At 45.1% G+C, this 17,841-nt stretch overlaps 1 protein-coding gene across 1 annotated transcript in view; it reads left to right on the forward strand.

Annotated features, from left to right (window-relative positions):
* The first annotated feature begins 271 nt into the window (after positions 1–271).
* LOC139296975 (tomoregulin-1-like) overlaps positions 272–17,841 on the forward strand; it is a 55,527-nt gene continuing 37,957 nt past the window's right edge. Inside the window, exon 1 of the mRNA XM_070919550.1 lies at positions 272–431. Coding sequence (XP_070775651.1) covers positions 272–431 — 160 coding nt within the window. The remainder of the gene's footprint in view (positions 432–17,841) is intronic.

Consider the following 17,841-nt stretch of genomic DNA (forward strand, 5'->3'; position numbering starts at 1 on the left):
CCGCCTCCGAGGCTTCCTGAACGCGGAATCAGGCGAGGAGCTCTCTGCACATTCCTCCATCTTCACCACAGACTTCTGCTCTCTCCCCGCTCCTTTCTCTCCAGCCTTCGGTGCTCTGCTTTCTGCGGGACACGGCGTGAGGCAGCCGGGGTGCCGTTTCCGTCGCGTCTCTGCCTGCTTCACCGGGGATTACGCTGAATTGTTTGCACGCCTTTTCACCTGAATCGAGAGCCGAGTGATTTGTCTGCAGGTCCCTGGAGATTGGATCATCATGGTGTCAGGCCCTGGGAGGTGTCCCGGGCGTCCCGGCGGGGTGGTCCGGTACTTGGCGTCCGCCTGCCTGCTGTCGCTGCTGCTCTACCTGCCGGAGGCTCGGGCGTCTTATACCCCACAGAGCGGAGAGTGCAAAGGCAAAGGGAAGGACTGCACAGGTAAGAGAACCGCTGCTGCTGCGTGGCTGTGCGTGCTCCGCTGTGGCTGTGCGCACCGCGCGCCCTTTAAAATAACCATTAAAATCTGCTGTCGACGAGTCAGCACGCGGTCCCTGTGACGGTGTCGTCTTCTCTGTCTCCGTCGGGATGTCTCGGTGCCTCCGGGGCTCCGTGCGGAGTTTAAAGTGACCTTTGCGTCTCATCAGGCATCAGACGAGTCTAATTATAGATATATATATGATATCAAATGTCTCGTGTCCTTATTGGACTGTTTGCTCCATCATTAGTGTCCAGCTGACTGACAGATGACAGGAGTCACATTCATATTCCTGCTAAAATCAATATTAGGGCCCTAACGCGAGTGTTGGGACTGATAGGAGGCGTTTGAATCTCCTGTAGTATCGATATGTATCTCTCACAGGGATCCGGTTATTATGACGTTTCAGCTGCACTCGAATTTATCATTATATCATATTATCGTTATTGTGTTCATACACATATCGAGGCTTAATGATCAACAGTGACTTTATGTTTAATTTAGCTTGAAGGGATCAATAATAGCACTGATGAGTTATAAGCAATACCATGTTTAACCCTTTAGGTAATCAATTCATACTTTTTAAGTTGTTTATCAAGTAAAAACAACAAAAGTTTCCTTTCATGCAAAAAGTACCTTTCTGTGTTATATTTTAAATTCAGTGCCTTTGAGCTTTTGGCTGCTTGTTAAGAAAACGACACATTTCATGACAAATAAACTCCATATTCTCTACATTCAGATGTACACAGCAAACAGGAGCAATACAGCAAATAAAACACAACAACAACAAAAGAAGCAAATGGACAGACAATAAATGGGTTAAAGGACGATGCAGGGGTTTGTGATTTCAATATCAATAAATACATTTGTCAATTAACTTGAAAAGTCATCGATAGGTTGGAATTGCCGTCAGTTTTCTCATGTTTTTGAAGGGCAGTGTGAAGACTGACTTTATTTGGCCACCTGGGGGCAGCAGAAACAATCTGTGAACGCAACATTAACATATCATCACCTTTAAGTTGTGCTTGTGATCAACCAGCTGATTATTTCCACCTCCAGCAGCTACAGAGCGACGTCCTCCTCCATCCTCCTGATGGATGAAGTCCGGTCCTCTCTCTCTGATAGCTCTGTGTTTGGTCTCCTCCACCTCCTGATGGATGAAGTCCGGTCCTCTCTCTCTGTTAGCTCTGTGTTTGGTCTCCTCCACCTCCTGATGGATGAAGTCCGGTCCTCTCTCTCTGTTAGCTCTGTGTTTGGTCTCCTCCATCCTCCTGATGGATGAAGTCCGGTCCTCTCTCTCTGTTAGCTCTGTGTTTGGTCTCCTCCACCTCCTGATGGATGAAGTCCGGTCCTCTCTCTCTGATAGCTCTGTGTTTGGTCTCCTCCACCTCCTGATGGATGAAGTCCGGTCCTCTCTCTCTGTTAGCTCTGTGTTTGGTCTCCTCCACCTCCTGATGGATGAAGTCCGGTCCTCTCTCTCTGTTAGCTCTGTGTTTGGTCTCCTCCATCCTCCTGATGGATGAAGTCCGGTCCTCTCTCTCTGTTAGCTCTCTGTTTGGTCTCCTCCACCTTCTGATGGATGAAGTCCGGTCCTCTCTCTCTGTTAGCTCTGTGTTTGGTCTCCTCCACCTCCTGATGGATGATGTCCGGTCCTCTCTCTCTGTTAGCTCTGTGTTTGGTCTCCTCCATCCTCCTGATGGATGAAGTCCGGTCCTCTCTCTCTGTTAGCTCTGTGTTTGGTCTCCTCCACCTCCTGATGGATGAAGTCCGGTCCTCTCTCTCTGTTAGCTCTGTGTTTGGTCTCCTCCACCTCCTGATGGATGAAGTCCGGTCCTCTCTCTCTGTTAGCTCTGTGTTTGGTCTCCTCCATCCTCCTGATGGATGAAGTCCGGTCCTCTCTCTCTGTTAGCTCTCTGTTTGGTCTCCTCCACCTTCTGATGGATGAAGTCCGGTCCTCTCTCTCTGTTAGCTCTGTGTTTGGTCTCCTCCACCTCCTGATGGATGATGTCCGGTCCTCTCTCTCTGTTAGCTCTGTGTTTGGTCTCCTCCATCCTCCTGATGGATGAAGTCCGGTCCTCTCTCTCTGTTAGCTCTGTGTTTGGTCTCCTCCACCTCCTGATGGATGAAGTCCGGTCCTCTCTCTCTGTTAGCTCTCTGTTTGGTCTCCTCCACCTCCTGATGGATGAAGTCCGGTCCTCTCTCTCTGTTAGCTCTGTGTTTGGTCTCCTCCACCTCCTGATGGATGAAGTCCGGTCCTCTCTCTCTGTTAGCTCTGTGTTTGGTCTCCTCCATCCTCCTGATGGATGAAGTCCGGTCCTCTCTCTCTGTTAGCTCTGTGTTTGGTCTCCTCCACCTCCTGATGGATGAAGTCCGGTCCTCTCTCTCTGTTAGCTCTGTGTTTGGTCTCCTCCATCCTCCTGATGGATGAAGTCCGGTCCTCTCTCTCTGTTAGCTCTGTGTTTGGTCTCCTCCATCCTCCTGATGGATGAAGTCCGGTCCTCTCTCTCTGTTAGCTCTGTGTTTGGTCTCCTCCATCCTCCTGATGGATGAAGTCCGGTCCTCTCTCTCTGTTAGCTCTGTGTTTGGTCTCCTCCACCTCCTGATGGATGAAGTCCGGTCCTCTCTCTCTGTTAGCTCTGTGTTTGGTCTCCTCCATCCTCCTGATGGATGAAGTCCGGTCCTCTCTCTCTGTTAGCTCTGTGTTTGGTCTCCTCCACCTCCTGATGGATGAAGTCCGGTCCTCTCTCTCTGTTAGCTCTGTGTTTGGTCTCCTCCACCTCCTGAAGGAAACATCTGGCTCTTTAGCTGCTAAAAGCTGCACTACGTCCAGAGTCTGTCTGCTGTCTGTCTGTCTGCTGTCTGTCTGCTGTCTGTCTGCTGTCTGTCTGTCTGCTGTCTGTCTGTCTGTCTGTCTGCTGTCTGTCTGCTGTCTGTCTGTCTGCTGTCTGTCTGCTGTCTGTCTGTCTGCTGTCTGTCTGTCTGTCTGTCTGCTGTCTGTCTGCAGCTTCATCAGAAACACTGAGACTGAGACAGAAATGTGCCACAAACCCAAAACCTTGAGAGCTGCAGCAGAGTTTGTCTCTGAGCAACGCCACATTCACGCCATCCATCGTTAATAACAAAATATTTATTTAAGATACTTAAAATCTCAGAGCTATAATAACAAACAGTGAGCGGATACAAGACAGGAAATAAGAGACCCTGTGATAAAAACTCTATTGTAAAATATTGAATTGAATACATTTTTAATTTATTCAGCTGTTTTGCTGTTGTTATTATGTAAAATATAAAAGAGTTGTACGGTGTCTAAAATTAATGTGCAAATGTCCATTGTATAAATATGCAATGTGCAAATGATGAAGGTTGTATTTATTAATTTATGCTTCATTTTTCTTGGACTATAAGTGTGAAAAATCTTCAGTATTCGCCCTTTAAAAAACACAACGTGGACCTTTAGTTTGTAAAATGTCAACTGCAGGTCCACAGTGAGTTTATTGTGAGCTTTGTATCATTTGAATATTCCTGCATTATATTCTGATTATAGTCAGCGCATTAATATCTAATATTCATAGATTCATTAAAGTGTTCCTCCTCTTTAGCTTTACTTAAATATTTAAAAGATAAAAACAGCAGTCATGTAAATGAGTGTTAGCTGCCACTCTGGAGTGTGAGGAATAACCGCCTCCGGCATGTTTTATTAATGAACTACTCAGCTGCCTTTTCTTGTGCTGCTCACATTGTTTGCGTTGAGAAGTCTTTTCCTTACAGACGAGCGCTGCGATCCTGATCTCTGCTCTCCTACAGAGGCCCGACACATCCGAGCATAATGCAAATATTCTGCAGAAGCAAATGAAAATGTTCCAAGTCACTAACCAAACCAAAAACCTTGATTATTTTTTTAGCACAGAGAGTCTAATTCACACGCTCGCCGCTCCATGCATAGCAATAACCTCGCTGCACTGCACTGAGTCTTGATACCAGATAATTGACTGCACTGCTTTCAAACTGTTGTTGCTCAGAAAGCAGAAGAAAGGGAGGCTTTTACAGTCGCAGGAGAAACAGAACAAAATGGCTTGTGGCACTTTGTTGGAAGCAGCAGGCTGCTGTGTTCAGGGTTTGAAGGGAAAATGCAGCCCTGGAGAAGCATCAAGCATTTATAGCAAACCATTATTCACTGGTATTATGACTGCACTGTAAAACATAGTGCGTGGAGAGGATGCTTATAGCATTTCTGACGTCAGCGATGAATTCCTGAGAGGATGATTTGAAGCCTGGAGTTTGTGTTTACCACTGGCTGCCATCTTCTCAGTTACTTCAGGAAATTCAAATGTGCACAAAGAACGTGGAGCTTATTAGTATTATTATTATTGTTGTTGTCAACACATGTGCAGACCAAACCAACAGTGTGTCAGTCCGCCTCTCAATACTGTCCGACTCCCTGTCTGTGGCTCATTGGTTCCTACTGAAGACGGGAGCCATATAGTTTCATTTACTGAAACAGCTGCTGCTCATCAGACAAAGTGGAAAGCCAAAGAGGAGGAAATCTTTTGTATCTGGCTTTTCAGAGTTGTCATCATTTGTTTTTTACCAAAACACAACCAAGGAGGCGTTTCTCTTGGTAGAACGAGCCGGACCACAACCCCCCGAGTGGAACGTCAGTGAGGGTTCGGTGTGGCGTCCTCAGGTCTCTCTGTCAGCATGTGACGTTAGCGTGAGCTTCACGGACGCACCAGCAGCACAAAGTGGACAAACAATCATCGGTGAACTGAAGTCCTCTTCTGTCGGTTACTGACGAGAACGCTCGAGATGAATCTCTGACTTTAAGGTCAGTTGGTGCAGCTCGTCCTCCGCATGTTAGGATGTGTCATTTTGTGGCGCACTGAGCTTTGAGACATGAGAATAACCCTCTGGAGGTGCGTACTGTACGTTCTCTCTCTGTATCTGAGTCGTTGGGGGGCTCATAACCCTTAGCCACCGATATAATGGATGAACCAGCAGAGCTCTGCACCTCGAGCACCAGGATGATTTCTTTAGTGGAGTCTGGTTCAGCTTGTGTGAAGAGATCCTGTCCATCACAGGAGACATCGTACTCACAGTTAAATGTTTTAGACATGAATTGAACTTTTTGGGGTCTCCTTGACGATTGGACGGAGGGCAGCTGCTGCTCACGTGAACATGCATGACTGTGTGGCGCTGCCATCAGAGTTTATGATGTAACCACGGCAACCACAGAAGCTGACTTCACTGTAGCTGAGGTTCCTGAATGCGTCACCTCTTCACCAGCAGAGGACAAACAGATCAGTGAGGACAAACGCTGCTGCAGCCACATCAGCAATTAACAACGTTTATGTTACTAGTTAGCGAGACTTGCTATATTCATCCTGCGACATTGCTAACCGTTTCCTCTGTTTGAGATCCGAGCCGGCAGGATATCAGCAGCGTGTTTGTTCGTAGCCGCGGCGGCGGAGTTGTGTCCTGCTGCAGCTGCATCCACTTCACTGACGCACTGTGAATTTGGGCCCTTTGGAGCCTCTGGGTGTCGGGGGCCCTGGGATGATAATACAGCCTGGCAATCAGAGCTCGTAGACAAGTCACATGACCCACGAGGAGCTTGTTTATTGGATAGAAGAGCAAGAACAAACTCGACTCAACTTAAAACAACTGCGCTCACGTTGATGTTTCCCTCCAGCAGGTTCTCTGAGCTCCGCTGCTCCACAGCTTCACTTTCACTAATAAAATGGCAGAACTTGGCAGAGTGCCTGGATGGACCGCGGCAGGTCCAGAGCGTAGTTATAAAGTCATAAACAAAACTCTTCCTCACTGTTATTTTTGCTGTAAAGTCACCTGAAAACAGGTGTGAGGTGTGAATGTGAAGCCGTTGTTGCACCAGAGAAGGTTTCTGATTGATAACAGTCAGGACAGGAAGCAGTTTCTCATGACTGGTTTTTATTTTGTGTTTTCAAACAGTCGAGCTCCATCTGAGCCGAGTCCGATTATATTCCAGGGCGGTAAATTAAATCTTGCTGTATGATTTGGTCCTCTGTGAGGCTTTTAAACACTCGCCTCCTGGGAGATGGAGCGCGCTCAGTGGCTCATACGTGCTCGTCGTCACGGAAGGAAACAGATATTCTGTAACGGGCGTGAGTAATATCTCCCTGACAGTAACAGAGCTGCAGATGAATATTGATGATCTGTCGACACTGTTTACAGTTTGCACTCAGGTCATTTAGCCGAAGCTCTCATCCAGAGCGGCTGATGGTGACGACGGACATCAGCTGCTGTGAGGCGGGAAACATGGAGGAGGAGAGCTGCTCAGATCATGAGAGGGGGAAGCCTGGAGGGAGGTTTGGGTCGCGGTTCAGGCGTTGCTGCAGGATGTAAAGTTGGTTGTTGTTCGGCCTGTCTGGGTTTCACAGATATCAATAATTAGTCGTCACTCAGCGGCGGGCTCTGAAGAACGGCCTGCTGGGAAATCAGCAGGTAAATGAGTGGAGGGAGGGGTCCTCTGTTTCTGTGCCCTTGGGCAAACATAAAACCAGACTGAGCGGCAGCAGCTGCGGTGTCGTAGTGAGCCAAAGAAAATGGTCTACAGTGGATTTTTGTGTTTTCCCTCCAGTCAGGAGGTTTTTGATTGTTTCATTTAAAGTCGCCATAAATAAAGTATTATCAATAATTCAATCCTAGATGTGTCCATATATGATATAAATATATATATATATGTATATATATATATCCTGGGGGGGACCTTGAGATAAGTATTTGTGATTTTTTGGCAGATGGTCCAAGTATTGACTGTTTATTGGTGATATTGACTATTGGAAACAGTAAACCCTGCCATTAACCAGGATGAGGCCGTGTCATCTGGGTGGAGCTGTGTGTGTTGTGTTCCTCGTACAAACAAACAGATGATGAACGACAAGATGCTCTTTCTGCTGTCTGTCTCCTTTTGACGAAACAACCAAAATATCAAGTTATTCAAAACACAGCAGACACCAGCAGAAACAACATTAATCATGTTTTTGGCACAGAAACGCTTCTACAGACCAGGCAGCTCGCAGTATTTCACTTCTGTTCCTGTAATAAACACGAGGACGAGCGGCGGCTCTCTGGTTTCTCTGACCGACTCGTTCGTTCATGTCAGATATTGTAGTTAAAGTAAGAAGCACGTTTTTACGATTTCATTCTGCGTCATTGAGATGTTGCTCTGTTGAAAAACCGACTGTTCCAAGTTATTTCTGTCTATAATTGAGTCCTAAAAACGTATTTTCTTCAAAGAAGTGAAGAAACCTGCCAATGCAGCACGAATATTTCTGTTTTTCCACTTCAAAGTGACTTTCCCAAGAATTCTCAGCTCTTTATCTTAAAACAGGAAGGAATGAGGCGGCTGCACTGGAATGAGGAAAGTGAAATCTAAGAAAATGCTTCAAACAAGTTGAATTTCTGCTTGCTTTTAGAAAATAAGAAAAAGTGACTTGGTGATAACATGTCTTGCAGTTTTGTCGTTGGACACAAATATCTGGTCCAGATTCTGATGACAGCAGCAGTTGGAGAGGCTGATTATAATTAATTATAACACAATACCTAATAGTCATTACCTTTCTTCTTTGCCCGACTCAGTTCACTTTCTTTCAAAGTTTTGTTTTATGTTCTCGTAAACGTTTATGTATCGATTCTTTCCCATTAGAACAAACTAGAGGATGATGATGATGATGATGAATAAGAACACATCTGTTAAGAAGTTAAGGAGGCTGCTGGGATCAGTGCTGGGTGTCGTGGTTCTAATATTTTTCAGGAGGAGGACAGAAGAGTCCCTTTTTCTGTAGTGGTGTAAATTCCACTTTGCATTCGTTTGTCCGCATGTTTTCTGTCCTCAGCTCCACCACACAGTTATTACAAATGTGAGGATGAACTTGCACCACTCTCCCGATGAGGAAGAACCAGGATCCACGCTCACTTTATTTATTATTCTGTCTCGTTAGAAGCTGCTGGTTTCTAGAAAACTCCTGGAACAAGTTGATTTTTACTGGAAACAGTTTGAAGAGAAATCAGCCCTCTGGTGGATTTCCACTTGTTTTAGGACAAAATAACTGGTTAAGATGGAGATTTCTGCTCTCAATCAGTCTCCAAGTTGCATGTGACCTAGATGTGATGTTTGTAGCTGGGTTTGTGTTGCATGTAGTTGGAGGAACCTAAAGACAGTGAACTCCCCTGTGGCGCCTGCTGACTCCTGCCTCTCAGTCAAGGACGCTGCCTCTCCTCCTCCTCCGGGCGTCAGAACTCTCTGTTTGCTATCATCACCTGACTCGCCAGCGCGTACGTGACTGACAGGAAGCCACAACAAAATGCAGGTTTTAAGATCAGAGAGATCAGCCGTATTTCAGGAGGTCTGGAGACACAGCTGTCCACATACTGAACTGTTAGTCTGTCTTTCCGCGTTTGGGTCTCTTACTTCCAGTGATGGGGAATTTTTTCCTCTAGCGCCACCATCAGGTCAACATGTTAATGTGTCCAACACCTGCAGCCTCAGCAGATGTTAGCATGCTAATATGCCTAACTAAGATGGTGAACTCAGGAAACATTATACCTGCTAAACACGTTAGCATTGTCATTGTGAGCATGTTAGCTCGCCGACATTAGCTGCTAGCATGACTGTAGACTTTTAGTCTTGTTTTGAAGATATTTAATGCAAATTTATCCTTTTGCACCCCCCCCCCCCCCCCCCCGTTTGGTTAGTTGCTCCAAAATGTTAGAACATCTTTTCTTTAATATCTTCAGCTCCACGTCATCATGGATCATGTAGGAATCACGAAGATAATCAAGACGATCAAGTGTCCGTTGCCTCGTCGGTTAGAGAAACCTTCCTCGGTTCCTGGAGTTGAATTGATCCTCAGGGATTAAACACACTGTGAAGTCGAGGTGCTCTTTCAGTTCATGAAAAACATGCGCTTGCTCATTTTGAGTCCGAGCATCCCAGAAATGAAATGCCAGGACAGAGTGTGTATGACAGATTGGATCAACCTGCAGAGGGTTTTCCACTGATGTCCGTCCAGCTGAGAAGGAATTATCCACCCATCGGTTTTGCGGACCGAGTTCAGGGCAAACCAATTATCTGCGGCGCCACAGGGTGAGGGACGCTTTTAATTGTCTTTCACGAGGCAATAAAAGGTGTTTGTCAACTGGCTGGATGTGGACTTTCTAAACCTGCTGTGGTTCTTGGAGTTTAATTAAGCCTCGAGGATAAAACGCGACGTAAAGTCAAGGTGCTCTGTGGGTGAAACCACAGCTGTCTGTCCGCGGTCAGTCTGTAGACGTAAAACTGTGGAGTCATTCGTTGTTGTCGTCGCTCGTCGAGTAACTGAAGTTTCACAGGTTGAGTCTCAGAATCACACGAGGGGATATTTCTGTCATTTTCTGAGCAGACAGGTCTTTTTCTTTTGTTCCAAAACTTCAGTCACATTGAGGTCAAAATCACACATTTCACTTGTTTTTTTTTCCTATAAAAGTTGCGTCAGTCAGTTCTTTCCTCTCAGGGCGTCGTAACTTTTTTCTTGCTCTTCCACTTGACTGTGAATATTTAACAGCCACATTAACACAGAGCGCACACGTACACAAACGGTGTGATATATGAATGCATAGACAGCAGTGTCTTAAAGTTTTTATGCACAATGAAAAGAGATTTGCTTTTTGATAAGCAGTGGAATACTGTGAATGAGCAGCTGGCTTTTATTATGTTGAGGGTATTCATATTTTATTGATATTGTATGTTTTGTTATCACAGTAGGCTGATTAGGATGTAACTTTGATGAGTTTGTAGATGAATAAATTAAATGTTTAACCCAAAACTAGTAGAAAAGATGTGAGCACATTTTTAAAGATGGATTTTGTTGTTGTTTTTCTCTTGGATAGTTGTTGCACTTTTTTAAATCCATCATTTTGTCAGCTTGTGCAGGAGTTGAGAAAGCTCTTGTTTGTTGCCGCCGTGGGGAGGAGAAAAACATCCTCTTGGAACAGTCCTGTCATGGAAAAAAGGAAAAAAGGGTGACGTGATCTGTATGGGAAACCTGTGAAAACCCACAGAAGTGCTTCTCATTGACATCTGAAGCCAGCAGTGTCCATGCAAACGCAGGACACCCATCAGCCTCTGCATGTGTGTGATCAGCAGGACGCTGCGGTGACTCACAGTAAGGTGATCCTGCAGCTCTACAGGTGTGTTGTAGCCTGCAGGCCCTCAGGTGAGCGCGCCGCCGACACCCCGTCGCTCTCGAACTCCCCTCCGTCGCCCCGCAGCGCCGGCTCCCAGCCGCCGCGAAACTCTGGTGTTTGCACTTCAAAAGGGGCTAATCTTACTCAGCCGAAGCCTCAGATCAAGTTCGCTCTCAAAATGTAAATCTGAGCGCCGTCCGAGCGCAGGTGTGAACGGCGGATTGATCCACTGCTTTGATCTCCCCCTCGTTAGGAACGCGATACCTGGCTCCCTCCTTTCCCCCCGCTGCCACCTCCTCCACTGAGAGGTCAGGGGTCAAAGGTCAGCATCGGCTACAGGACAGGCTGGAAGATGTCTGTTGAGATTATTTGCACTTCTCTGTCAGTCACTTTGATGAAACACTAATGTTTTAGAGTTAATGTACAAATCAATCCTTTTCTTACTTTTAAGAAAATCTATTGACAAAAAAAATCTCATTTTAATGTTAAAGAAGAAAACTTTCTAAAAGAAAGTAAGTGGTTTAGTTTAACTGGCTGGTTTCAGGAGGCTCGTGAGTTGCAGCGCCGGGTCTCTAAATTGAAGATAAAACGTCGAATGTCTGTGAGATAACGCCTTTAAATGTCTTGTGTTATTCAGTTTATAGAGATATAAAACAGAGAAGAGAGATTTTTCTTTTTTACTTGATCAGCGACTTAAATGATGAATTGGTTTCAAAATACTTAATGATTTTATCAAGCAATTTAATTACTTGACAGCCAGAGACATTAAAGGGATATCTGCCTCTGTATGAATGCTACGGCGAGATGACCCTGACGGTTCTTTTGCTGCAGTTTTATATTCCATCCTTCAAGCATCACGGCAGTCTAGAACAAACCTGAATCCTCTGTGAATCCATTTTCTCCATCTTTAAGTTCACTTTGTGTTGTATAATGTGAATGAAGGTCAGTGGCCACCTCCTTTGTGTTGATGTGGGAGCAGCGAGTAACACGCCTGTAATGTCTGAGTGACCGCAGACAGTTTTACTTCCATATAAAGTGAAGCAGCGTCAGAGATGAAGGCCTCCAACATGGCTCACCTGAAGGCCTCTGCAGACTTCAGACTACACTCTCTGGATGTATTATCTGTGCGTTCAGCCACACAAGGCTTCCACGTCCTGACAGCGTCTCTTACACTCTGCACCAGACTCCACGTCTTAATCTTCCCGGACATCTGGGCGTCAAACCAAAGGAACAATTACGATTTGGCGACAACCTCCGCCCCCACATTGAGAAAATTAAAATGATTTCTGTGACATTGACTTAATGTGTGGGCTGTCAATTCTGCGAGGTAATGCTGCATGCGTCGATGGCTCTGTAGATTAGGCGTGAATGGCAGGTTTATGAAGGCAGTGAAGTTGCGGAGGCCTCATTTGTCAGATTTAGAGCAGCCGGCCTCCACGCTGCTCTCTTTCAGCAGGACTGCTTCAAGAAATAGGGCTCATCAAAATGCTAATACAAGGGTGGTGATTTAGCATCGGTTAGCACGTCAGGACGGCTTGAACGGCAGCGTGTGTTTCCAAGCTGCGAGGAGCCACAAGCACTTTATATCTGCGGTGACGGTACAGTCGTTCGTCTCGGTGGCACTGAGGCCGAAACAGTCAACACACAGCAGAGCAATACAAAGTGCTCTGAGGGACTGAAATGTGACTAAATACAATAAAAGTAGAAGAAAAATCAAAAGCAGGTGTCACCATCCAAATGTAGTTGTGTTATTTGAATGTGATGAATGCTTGTTTCCGTCCACTGCTGCTGAGCTCATCACGTCTCTGAGGACGTGGACATGAACGAGCCTGCGTCCTGCTGTTGTTTACACGGACTGAGTGAGAGGTCTGCTGCGCTGCAACAGCTGCGGGAATCAAACTGGTGTTGCTGTGGCTTTCTGCTTGTGTTCTGTGCTCAGTGGATCGTAATGGTTCTAATCTTCTGTGGTCCTGGACAGAAAAATCTGAACGTCATGTTACTTTAACACAGTTAAGGCGAGGATCATTTTACAACTGTCACCTGGGCAAGACTTCAAACAGGAGCTGGTTTGGTGTGAAAGAGCTCACAGGAAGTTACAGGTCGTCGAGGTGATGATCCAGTGCAGTTCTCTTTTAACCAAGTTAAGTCAAAGTATCCTGGTGGAGACACAGAAAACAGGAAGTGTTTGGTTGTTGCTGTGGGATGCGAGGCTGTGGAGGAGGAGGCGATGCTGATCTGTTTACTCTCAGACCTCAAACTCCCCGCAGGACGCTTTCAGCTCTGAATGTGTTTACTGCCGAGAAGCAGCTGTGTCTGTTCGCATTAGGTGGTCTTCATGTGTGGGAATTCTGTCTGTTTGCCTTTGCCTGCGGATATTTATTCTGATAGCAGCTTGTCCAACTTTATACTTTTGAAAACAAGACCAGTGGTTTCTGCCAAATGAGCGGAGTTGAATCAGCCTCTACAGTCTTCACCAGTCCAGTTAGTTCAGGAGAGAAGCATGTTGAGACTGTAACGTTCAAACAGACATCAATCACCGCCGAGGAAGTGATGATTTATATTACATAATCAATATTGATATACAATTGTTGATGCGTATTGCTCAGTTAGAGTGTTAATGTTTTTTTTGTACCTTAGCGTGAACACGAAGGGGGCTAATTCTTTAAAGCTGCCTTTTTGGCCACCTGGGGGCAGCGTGTCCGGCTGAAAACACAAGACCTGACATATTCACACCTTTATACAGTTATACAGCAGCTCGTGTTCAGCGGCTTCATCAGAAACACTGAGACTGAGACAGGAAATGTGCCACAAACCCAAAACCTTGATGATGATTCTCTGTGGGTTCATCACTGAAAGCGACTCCTTTAACATCCGAGTAAATTGATCCATTGTTAATATAAAAATATGGATTAGTGCAGCCCTAAATGTACACCACACCCCTTATTTCAAGCACAGCATTGTGGGAAACACCAGCCCCCATTTTCACTATTACAGGAACTCGTCTGCTTTGTTTTTCAGCCTCCTCGTCACACAAAACCATGACGGCGCATCCAGATAGCCACATTCTGCTCCTGTTAGCCACGCTGCCGCCACTGCAGTTGGCCACTTTTCTGTAAAGCCTTTTCTTCCAAATCAGGCTGTGAAGTGAACAGCGAAGGGCTTCCTGTTTCAGAAAGTGCTGCTGCTCATTAGACCTCCTGGTTTTGTCAGCTGACTCTGATATCAACCATATGAGGAAACTGACCCGATCTTGACAAATAACTGATAACACAAAATTAAAAACCAGTTATCTCTCCAACGAGAGTAGACGTCCTGGTGTTCATTATATCTGTTCTGTCTGTAACGTATGACATATATGGGATAAATTATTGGATTAATTAATAGATTATACCAGAAATACTGAAGTATTTTTAATGGATGTAAGAAAATCCAATAAAAACCTGCCAAATAACATTAAAGCTGCCTCTTAGTTTGTTTTAAAAGGGCTTTGATTTTTTAAATGAAGACTCATTCAGGGGTGGCTGTAATGTTTTTGGTCACTTTTAACTAAATAAATAATAAAAAAAAACCTCTATGCATTAAGAATTCTTAAAATGTTAAATAATATATTAAATAATAATATAAAGATTCCCCTCAACAATTTATGAGAAAGCAGAAAGTTTACTTTTAATTAAGATTCAAACTCAGGGGTGGCGTTAATGTCATAGACTTTTCTTCAGAAAAACCTCCTCAACCACATTTAAAATACCTTATTATATTATAGTCCATTAATCCATTAATTTCCCCATTAAAACCCATGAACAAAACATGTACCCTTAAGGAGGCTTACTTTTTAATTAAGGTTCAGTTCCAGGGCGACTTTAATGTAGGGGTGGCTGTAATCATTTTTTGGGGGGTTCTCCCTTAAAACAAGTTAAACTATATTAAAATTAATTTATTTAAATGGTTAATTTTTCCCTTAGAAACCCATGGATACACATTTGTACCTTTGGTCAACTCTCTAAAACCCCTTAAACAATGAAAATGTGGTAAATCTTCATAACCTTTTCTACCTTAAATCCTTAATATTCCTTCATATTAAGCAAATTATTTTCCTCTTAAGAAAACATGTAGAAAAACATCTTTAATGTTTCCTTTAAGTTTAAATGTAGCAGCTGTAATGTTATTTGGTCAATTTACAGGTTTTTATTTCACCCTTAAACCCCTTAATGTATGAAGAAAATACCTTAATATACCTTAATATATCAGAGTCCATCTTTTAAAGCCATGAACATTAACCCCATTGAAAGAATATGGACAAAACAGGAGGCCTTAAAGTTTACTTAAACTGCAAACTCAGTGGTGGCTTGAAAGACAAAGATTTTCTTCCTTAAAACTCCTTAAACAACTGTGGAAACCAATGAAATGACCTAAATATGCTGTAATCCATAATCCCACTCTGACGGGAGGGAGAGACCACCTGAAGGGGGAACAGACTCTCTAACGGGGAGCAGCGCTGCAACATCAGCAGGTTGAGGTTGCTGAATACGTACTGTAACTGTAAATAAGCTGCGTGTGTGAGCTGAAGACTGAACGCCGTCTTTACGTCCCGTCGCTCTTGTTAGTAGCCTCAGGATGAAGAGCAGCTTCTCGCTGATGGTGATGAATTCTACCTGACAAAATAACCCGCGGAGGCCGAGTCATACATTTATTTATTCTGCAGGAATTGATTGAACCGATATTTTCCTGCCAGAGATGATTCATAATTCAGTGCTGCTGTGTTTTAATTCTGCGGCCGTCGTTCATCATCCTTCCTGTGCTTTGTTGGTATGCATGTCTGCAGCTATCTGGGCCTTCTTTTATCCCCCTCCTGCTTTGTCACTGGGAGCCTCAGGAGCTCATATTCTCTGCAGGGTTTGTTGTGAAGCCATTAGCCGCCGCGGCGCTCAGGGTTAGCTTCCCCTCCCATTGATCGTGGACGGACAAAGAACCTCGAGGCGGCCGGAGTGGACTCCTGTGCATCTCTCAACCCGCAGCAGCATCTGAAGGCCCCCGTTACCTCGCCGCTTCAACTCTGCATCTCTTTGTGCACCAATTAAAATGCATCAAGTGCAAATCACCTGCTGGGGGGACCGGGGTCTGATGTCCTCTGTTGTGCCCAGAATTGGAATGGGACCTGATTAGTCTCGCATCACAGACTCTGCGGGCGAATCCATTCAATGCAGCGACAAGGCAGGGTGGGGGTGGGGGGAGGAGCTGCTGTGAGGCTTTTAAAGCACCTCACTTATAAATCTGTCAGTGTGTTGGCTCAGAGTTTGAGAGCCGGATGATGAAGATGATCAGGTTTGACGAAGGCTGAAAGCTGCATTGTTTTTACGGTGGTCAACATTTACGACATGTTTCTCTGCCTTCCAGGTTGCTGTTGGTTTCCATTTAATACGCTGAACTGGGAAAGATCCACATTGAATGAGGGAGTGTTTTATCACTCAACAGCTTGTTTCAGACTTCACCCACTTTACAGCCATCATATCATCTGTTGTACGTAAGGAAAATATGTGTATACACGTTGCCATAGATATACATATGTGGCTGTAATGTGGCAGTAGATGTAGTTTACTATGTGACAAATAGGGAGTTATTTCTAAACTGTTTCATTTGTACACACACAGAAATGTAAAAACAGCAAAGGAGATATAACGTGTTCATTAGTGAGCTGTCGAGGTGTTGGTAGGTAGACAGCCAATGCCCCCCCCCCCTCCCCCGTTTCCAGTCTTTATGCTAAGCTAGGCTAACCACATCCTGTCTCCAGCTCATGAGATTAGCATCGATCTGAACATCTCACGCTCAGTTGATTTGTAGGAAGCGTGCTGCTGTATAGTCTGTTAGGACTGTTGGTCTGCAGTTGTGGAAGGAAGGAACCCTCACACTGAACTGGTCTCTGTTATCTTCAGTCGTCTGACTCTGATTGATGAAGCTGTCGCTCGTGAGTCCCCTCACAAACACTCTGTTTGTGGTTTGCGTCTCTCCGCTTGTTTATCACTGTAACTCAGCGTCTTCACTGAGGTTTGATTCTTCCAGCAGCAGACTGACCGCAGCGGGAGAGCTTCAGTCTCCAGCATCTGAGAGCTAAATCTCTCTTTTGTCTTCCAGAGGAGACAGCAATGTCTCACGTCAAACTAAAGCTGTAAAATCGAATCGAGCGGCGCTCACATCGGGTCGCGTGACGCCGCTTCAGAATCAATACCAGGGTGAGACATTTTCCATCTCCGCAGCACGTTACGACGCCGGTGGTGAGATTTATGTGATTGCTCGGGTTAGCAGAGGATGAGGTTAAACACTGAGAGCCGAGAGGGAGGCAGAAGGGAATCAGATCCTGACAGGCAGTTAAAAAGGAAACTGCAGGATGAAAACAACCTGAGATAGAAATTGAAAAATGCAAATGGAAGACGATCAACAAGACCGTCCTCTGATTGGCTGTCAGGTCTCTTTGACTTCACGACGGCTGCGCTAAACAAATGCATCAGTTTTATAATCAAGGTCTCTGAAGATATTGTTCCTGCCGTGAAGCTGAATGACTCTCTTTGCCCGGTCTACCTCGGGAACAGTGGGAGGTTGTGACAGATTTCGGGTTTGTTGCGTTCTGGTGGCGTCCTGACAGCGGCGTCCACGAGGCTCATAAACAGTCCCAACATGCAGAGAGGCCGTAAACAGTCTGTGAGAAACGTCTGGAGGAGCACAAAAGCCCCTCTCAGTCTCTGTTTGGCTCTGTGTGCAGACTCTCTGAAGAGCTTTCCACAGTAAAAGCAGCACTTCACCACCAAAATAAAAACGATTTATTGCAGGCAAATCACACAGACGGACCAGATCTGTGCTCAGCCTGCAGAGGGGGAACTCAAACCCTTTGGCGAAGTTAAAGTTTAATCCCTGAGATTTTTATTCTATCAGACCCCATTCGGCTCTTTTCTGAGCTGGATTCAAATTACTGTCAAACTGCACAAGAGATACACAAGAAACAATGCACGCATTTATGAACTGATGTGGAAGACGATAGCCGGTGCGTTTCACGTGAAGTGGAAGAAAACATTGGATCATGAGTTTAGCATTGTTGACAGTCTTCCTCAGTCTTCCTCAGTCTCAGTCAAGCCTGAGGATTATTCTAGAAAAGAAGTGGTTTGAACGACGTGTTGTCCG

Source organism: Enoplosus armatus, chromosome 14, assembly GCF_043641665.1.
Source record: "Enoplosus armatus isolate fEnoArm2 chromosome 14, fEnoArm2.hap1, whole genome shotgun sequence".
Taxonomy (NCBI): Eukaryota; Metazoa; Chordata; class Actinopteri; order Centrarchiformes; family Enoplosidae; genus Enoplosus; species Enoplosus armatus.